This window comes from Myotis brandtii, unplaced genomic scaffold, assembly GCF_000412655.1.
Source record: "Myotis brandtii unplaced genomic scaffold, ASM41265v1 scaffold561, whole genome shotgun sequence".
NCBI lineage: Eukaryota > Metazoa > Chordata > Mammalia > Chiroptera > Vespertilionidae > Myotis > Myotis brandtii.
In genome coordinates, this window is record NW_005370085.1 from 507,656 (window position 1) to 515,067 (window position 7,412).

General features: G+C 52.1%; 1 protein-coding gene across 1 annotated transcript in view; it reads left to right on the forward strand.

The window, feature by feature from the left end:
* The window catches only part of AP3B2 (adaptor-related protein complex 3, beta 2 subunit), a 24,122-nt gene continuing 16,710 nt past the window's right edge, over positions 1-7,412 (forward strand). The window contains exons 1-5 of the mRNA XM_014549588.1: positions 1-151; positions 2,599-2,674; positions 2,861-2,935; positions 3,213-3,308; positions 6,882-6,927. Coding sequence (XP_014405074.1) covers positions 2,618-2,674; positions 2,861-2,935; positions 3,213-3,308; positions 6,882-6,927 — 274 coding nt within the window. The 5' untranslated portion in view covers positions 1-151; positions 2,599-2,617. The remainder of the gene's footprint in view (positions 152-2,598; positions 2,675-2,860; positions 2,936-3,212; positions 3,309-6,881; positions 6,928-7,412) is intronic.

The following is a 7,412-nucleotide window of genomic DNA, read 5'->3' on the forward strand; positions in this document are numbered from 1 at the left end:
CCGAGGGCGGGCCCCCAGCCTGGTACCAGGCCCTGCAGCCCGAGGAGCTTCGGTGGCTACAGGCCCCCGAGGAAGACACAGCCCCAGAAGCGCCCCTGGAAGGACCGTGCCCAGAGCCCGGCCAAAGCCAGAGTCAGAGCCAGCCACTCCGGTACAGAGGAACCCCAGGGGCCACACCTAGGAGCCCGGGAAGGCGAGGGATGGGCCGCTGCCACTCAGGCCAGACTCCGCTAGTCCCACCTGCTCGGGGGAGGAGGACTGGGCTGGCATTTAGGGTCCAGGTGGGGCCCAGCGTGGGGACTGAGTATGAGGAGGTGACGAGGAGCGTAACTCCCCAGAACTCTGAGGGGAGGAGGAGAGTAAAATGATGGAGGTTGAGGTCCCACACTGACCTTTTCCCTCCCCCAGGCCCTGGTTGGAATGGGCTGAAGTTGGGGTTTAGGGACGGGATCACGCTCGGATAGAGTGTGGCCAGCCTTTCCCAGCTTGTGAATTGGAACGTGGGGGTGAGGGGGGAGCGGGACTGGCCTCAGATGCTTGTTTCACCCCAGAGAGTCCCTCAGGCCAGACAAGGGGTCAGGTCAGTGAGTGGCGTAAGGGGATCTGACCTCAGAGAGTAAGGTTTCAGGGCCTCGGTGCTGCTGTGCTTCTCCGGTCACCGCCCTCTGGGGAACGTTCCCTGGTGAGAGCGAGGGCAAGGGGCCCCGGGCGGTCTGTCTGTGTTAGTGGCATCTGACAGCCCTGCCTGCTCTCCTGCCTACACCCAGTGGTTCCTTTCTCCCCCTTCAGTTCTCCGTGGCCCAGGGCCTGGGACCTTCAGGGGCCTGGAGTGTGTGCAGCAAGCTGGGTGGGGGGGAGCGGTGGGGGTGCCCCAGCACAGGCCTGGGGGGTGTGCCTCTGACAAGTGCCTGTGGCATCTGTGGGTGCGGCGAGGACACCTGGGTGTGAGGAGCTCTGCTCCAGAGAACACCCAGAGTTTAAAGAGACCTCCAGCCTCCCTGCTCCCAGGGAAGGCCCCTGCCTCAGGGTGACAGGCGAGGACACCCGCCTGACTCCTCGGGAGGGCCCAGGATCCCTGAGGCTGATGTAGCTGAACTTAGAAGCCTAAATGTATCATCAAGAATCTCAAATAGGCCCTAGCCGGTTTGGCTCAGTGGATAGAGCGTCGGCCTATGGACCAGAGTCCCAGGTTTCAGTCTCTAGACCAGGGGTGGGCAAACTTTTTGACTCGAGGGCCACAATGGGTTCTTAAACTGGACCGGAGGGCTGGAACAAAAGCATGGATGGAGTGTTTGTGTGAACTAATATAAATTCAAAGTAAACATCATTACATAAAAGGGTACGGTCTTTTTTTTTTTTTTTAGTTTTATTCATTTCAAACGGGCCGGATCCGGCTCTCGGGCCGTAGTTTGCCCACGGCTGCTCTAGACTCACAGGGCAGCCTAGCAACAAAGTATTTGTTGAGTGGTGAATGAATGAATGAATGAGTGAATGAATTGAATGAATAAGTTCTTGTTGTTTCTTTTTGAAGTTAAGAATGTTAATAAAGCCCTAGAGCAGTGGTTCTCAACCTTCCTAATGCCGCGACCCTTTAATACAGTTCCTCATGTTGTAGTGACCCCCAACCATAAAATTATTTTCGTTGCTACTTCATAACTGTAATTTTGCTACTGTTATGAATCATAATGTAAATATCTGATATGCAGGATGTATTTTCATTGTTACAAATTGAACATAATTAAAGCATAGTGATTAATCACAAAAACAATATGTAATTATATATGTGTTTTCCGATGGTCTTAGGCGACCCCTGTGAAAGGGTCGTTCGACCCCCAAAGGGGTCACGACCCACAGGTTGAGAACCGCTGATTCGACCCCCAAAGGGGTCGCGACCCACAGGTTGAGAACCACTGCCCTAGAGGGTTTGGCTCAGTGGATAGAGCATCAGCCTGCTGACTGAAGGGTCCCAAGTTCGATTCTGGTCAAGGGCATGTACCTTGGTTGCAGTCTCCTCCCTGACCAGGGCCATCTTATTATAAGAACACTGGTCCCACCCTACTCCAGTATGACCTCATCCTAACTACTACTTAAAATGGCAAATAAAGTCACCTTCTGGGGCCCAGGAATTAGGACTTCAACATGTCTATTTTTGTTGTTGTTGTTGTTAATCCTCTCTCGAGGATATTTTTCCATTGATTTTTAGGGAGAATGGAAGAGAGAGGGAAAGACAGAGAGAAATATCCATGTGAGAGAAACACATTGATTTGTTGCCTCCTGGATGAGCCCAACCAGGGCCTGGGCCAGGGAGGAGCCTGCAACTGAGGTACATGCCCCTGACAGAATCGAACCCGGGACCCTTTGGTCCGCAGGTTGACACTCTATCCACTGAGCCAAACCGGCTAGGGCTCAACATCTCTTTTTTGAGGGGGACACAGTTCAACCCATATCACTGTCTGACCCACATGTTTTTCCCTTCCCCTCTGATGGGGTCCTGCCCGGGCCAGCCCCGCCCACATTCCTTCTTTCCGCCTGGATCCTCGGAATTGATAGCCCCACCGCCACCCTGTGCCTCAGCTGACCCCCTGTGCCTCCCACCAGGCACGATGACCTGAAGGAGATGCTGGACAGCAACAAGGATTCCCTCAAGCTGGAGGCCATGAAGAGGATTGTGGCGGTAAGGGTGGCGGGGAAAGGGGAGAAGGGGGCATTCTTTGGGGAAGGGGCCTGGGGTCAAAGAGCATGTCCCCCTGTGGACCACCCCCTATTAAATGCTGACCCCCTCCCTTCTCCTCCTCCTCCTTCTCGTCCTTCTCCTTCCCCTCCTCCTCCTCCTCCTCCTGACCTTGACCTCACCACCCAGATGATCGCCCGGGGAAAGAATGCCTCAGACCTGTTTCCCGCTGTGGTGAAGAATGTGGCCTGTAAGAACATAGAGGTGAGCACTCCCCAGCGAGGGGTCTCCTGCTGGTCAGGGGTGAGGAAGGGGGCCCTCCAGCCCCCGGGGGCCTGCCCTGCCCAGAAATGTGCCTTGTCCAGGAAGAGACACTGTCCACATGCCCCTGAACTAGATGTGGGTCAGAGAGAAGGCAGGTGGGCACACCAGGATGCTCTTCCCCACTGGAGGGATCTGTCCCCGAGGACCGCAGCCGGCTGGGGTGAGGACATCCACGGGGCGGGGGTGCCGGTCCCTGCTGGAAACCCGCTCTCCCCAGGTGAAGAAGCTGGTCTACGTGTACCTGGTGCGCTACGCCGAGGAGCAGCAAGACCTGGCCCTGCTGTCCATCTCCACCTTCCAGCGCGGCCTCAAGGTCAGTGTCTCGGCGTGCCTCCTTGGGGCGGGGCCTGGATGGTGCTGTGTTGGAGGAGTGGGCCTGGGGGGTGGTGGCGCTGAGCTCTGGGGCCCTTCCCTACCTGCACAAGGTTGGGAGCGTCAGAGTCAGAGGAAAGGTGATGTGGGTGTCTCTTCTCTTCTGATTGTGTTAATGGCTGCCTCACATATAAACCCCTGGACCGCTGACAGTGGACCCCGCTGGCCCTCCTCCCACTGGTGTAAAGGATCTGGGGCCCACAGCCCGGCAGACAGGTCAAGCTCCTTAAGGGGAGGGGGGCTGCCCACCTGGGTCCTCACCGCTGGGTGTCAGAGCCTCGTCACCGCAGGCTCACCTGGCCCAGGTGTCTGTAGAGAACAGTGACTTGGGAATCTTGTCACCTGGAACTGGGTAAGGAGGACCAAAAGGTTTACGGGAAACACCTGAGCCGCACTGAGAGGACAGCGATGAAGGTGGCCTTGCAGGAGGGCTGCCTCAGACACCGAGGTGGACTCCACGGGGAGCGCAGAGGACATGACACGTGACCTATTTCCTGGAAGGTCAGCATAGCCAGCTATTCCCCTAGAACTGGAACAGATTCCTCGTTCTGTTTAGCCTTGTCTCGGACGCCCAGTGTATGCAAAGCAGCTCCTTTAAAGACCTGGCTCCCTTCTCTGGGGCAGCTGGGAAGGGAAATCACCTCCGGAAATGGACATGGGAGGAGTCAAGTCCTCTATACTGGAGGGAGGCTGATTCCCCCACACTATTTATTTATTTTATTTTTTAAAATGTGTTTTTATTGATTTTAGAGAGGGAGGGGAAAAGAGAGAGAGAAGCATTGATGTGAGAGAAAAACATCAATTTTGGTTGCCTCCCATACGCAACCTAACTGGGGATTTGGGGTAACTTCCTGTGAATCCATAATCATTTCCAGATAAAATGCGTGTTTTTTTTTTTAAAAGGAAAATAGGTTTTAGTAGTGAATGTGATATGATTTTACTCTAAGAAAATACTCCTTGCAAGATGGGTCAAAGTCAGAGTAGTGGTCATGGTCTTGGAGGTGGCAAGAAGGATGACAAGGACAAGAAAAAGAAATACGAACCCCTCGTACCAACCAGCATGGGAAAAAGAACAAGAAAACAAAGGGACCAGATGCTGCCAGCAAACTGCCACTGGTCACACCTCACACGCAGTGCCGGCTAAAATGATTGAAATTAGAGAGAATTAAAGACTATCTTCTCATGGAGGAAGAATTCATTAGAAATCAGGAACAAATGAAGCCATTTAGAGGAAAAGCAAGAGGAGGAAAGATCAAAGGTGGATGATCTGAGGGGGACCCCAATGTCGTTGGGGACCTTAGAAGAGATCTTCGATGAAGATGGCGGCATAGGTAAACACCGGAGACTGCTGCCGCAAACAACCACTTCAAAAATACAACTAAAAGACGGAATGGACATCACCCAGAACCACAGGAAGGCTGGCTGAGGAGAGACTCTTCAACTAGAAGGAAAAATAACAGCACACCGAGGCTCAGAGGAGGCGCAGTGTGGAAAATACTCAGGTGCGGAGGTGCGCGCACACAGGGTGGTGGGGCGTGGTTGGACAACTAAATCCAGGAAATTAAGGAATCTGTGGAGCTTCCTGAATATTATGAAGGGATGGGGGGTATAAAGCCCCCTAAGGGCATCATTCCCTATGGTCCACCTAGCACAGGTAAAACCTTATTGGCTAAAGCAGCTGTTCTCAACCTGTGGGTCGCGACCCCTTTGGTGGTCGAACGACCCTTTCACAGGGGTCGCCTAAGACCATCCTGCATATCAGATATTTACATGACGATTCATAACAGTAGCAACATTACAGTTACGAAGTAGCAACGAAAATAATTTTATGGTTGGGTCACAACATGAGGAACTGTATTTAAAGGGCCAGAAGGTTGAGAACCACTGGGCTAAAGCAATAGCAAACCAGACCTCAGCCACTTTCTTGAGAGCAGTTGCCTCTGAACTCATTCAGAAGTGCCTAGGTGATGGGCCCCAAACTCGTTCGGGAATTGTTTCGAGTTGCTGAAGAAATGCACCATCCATTGTGTTTATTGATGAAATTGATGCCGTTGGGACAAAAAGGTATGACTCAAACTCCGGAGGTGAGAGAGAAATTCAGTGACCAATGTTGGAGCTGTTGAACCAGTTGGGTGGATTTGATTCAAGGGGAGATGTAAAAATCATCATGGCCACAAACCGAACAGGAACTCTGGATCCAGCACTAATCAGACCAGGCCGCACTGACAGGAAGATGGAGTTCCCCGCCGGATGAAAAGACCAAGAAGCTCATCTTCCAGGTCCACACAAGCAGAAGGACGCTGGCTGATGACGTGACACTGGACGACTTGGTCACGGCTAAGGGTGACCTCGCTGGTGCCGACATCAAGGCAATCTGCACAGGAGCTGGTCTGAGGGCCTTGAGGGAACCTAGAATGAAAGTAGCAAATGAAGGCTATGTTCTGTATAAAAAACAAGAAGGCACCCCTGAGGGGCTCTATCTCCAGTGAACCACAGTTGCCTTCAAGGAAATGGTCAGGAGTGCCGACCCCGGGGAGGGAGGTGCTGGGAAGTTGCCCAGAGGAGCCTGTTCCAGTTGCTCTTCATTAGCAGCACATTCTGTGCCCTGTGTACCTTCCTGAGCACCACGTGTAGGAGCCCGATGCACAGAGCTCCATTCCCAATAAAGCGAGCTCTTTCTCAAGCAAAAAAAGAGAAAAAATACACACTCCTGCTTTTTATTTATTTTTATTTATATATTTCTAGAGGCCCAGTGCATGAAATTTGTGCACAGGTAGGGTCCTTAGCAGATGCCAGCTGCCAGCCGGGGCCTTCCTTCGTTTTTCACCGCCCCCTGGTGGTCAGTGCACGTCATAGCGAGTGATTGAACTCCTGGTAGGTAGAACTTTGCATATTAGGCTTTTATATAGAGAGATTTTTGTTAATCCTCACCCAAGGATACTTTCCCATGGATTTTTAGAGAGTAGAAGGGTTGGGGAGAGAAACATCCATGTGAGAGATATGTTGATTGGTTGCCTCCCACATGCAGCCTCAGGGCACCAGAGATCAGCCTGCAACCGAGGTTCGTGCTCTGGACCGGAATTAAATCCGGGTACCTTCAGTCTGCAGGCTGATGCTCTGTCCACTGAGCCACTGAGCCAGGAACACACACTTCGGCTTTTTATTTGATTTTTGAAAGTAAGTAACTTTTTTTTAAAATGTATATTTATTTATTTTTTTTTAGAGAGAGAGAAAGGGAGAAGGATAAAGAGATAGAAACATCAATGAGAAACATCGATCAGCTGCCTCCTGCACACCCCCACTGTGGATCTAGCCCACAACCCAGGCATATGCCCTGGCCGGGAATCAAACTGGTGACCTACCTGTTGACACTCAACCACTGAACAGCCGGGCTACACTCCTGCCTTTTCAAATAAGTGCTTTTAGGCCTTCTGTTTAAAAATCAATTCCAGAATTTTGACATTGCCATCATTTTTATCAGTAATGTTGTGGATCTTCTCTTTCTTCATTTTAGAAAATCCGGGTAGCATCTGTCTTGCGTGTCCAGCACCCCTGCCATTGTCCATCCCCTCCAAGATGAACCATCACTTGCAGTTGCTTCTGCTGCAGCCCATGACTGCAGTACACTGTCCAGGTCCTTCTCAGTGTATAGGGAGCTATAGGAGCAACGAGGAGGGGCCCTCACACTCTTCTCTTTTAAACACGGTGGGAGAAGACGCCCGGGCAGCCTGGGTCGGTGGTTGAGTGTCAACCTATGAACCAAGAGGTCACGGTTCCATTCCTGGTCAGGGCACATGCCTGGGTTGCAGGCTCAATCCCCATTAGGGAGGGTGTGCAGGAGGCAGCTGATCAATGATTCTCTCTCATCATTGATATTTCTATCCCTGTCTCCCTCTCCCTTCCTCTCTAAAATCAATAAAAATATATTTAAAAAGAAAGAAAGAGCCCTGACCGGTTTGGCTCAGTGGATAGAACCTCGGCCTGCGGACTGAAGGGTCCCAGGTTCGATTCCGGTCAAGGGCATGTACCTTGGTTGCGGGCACAT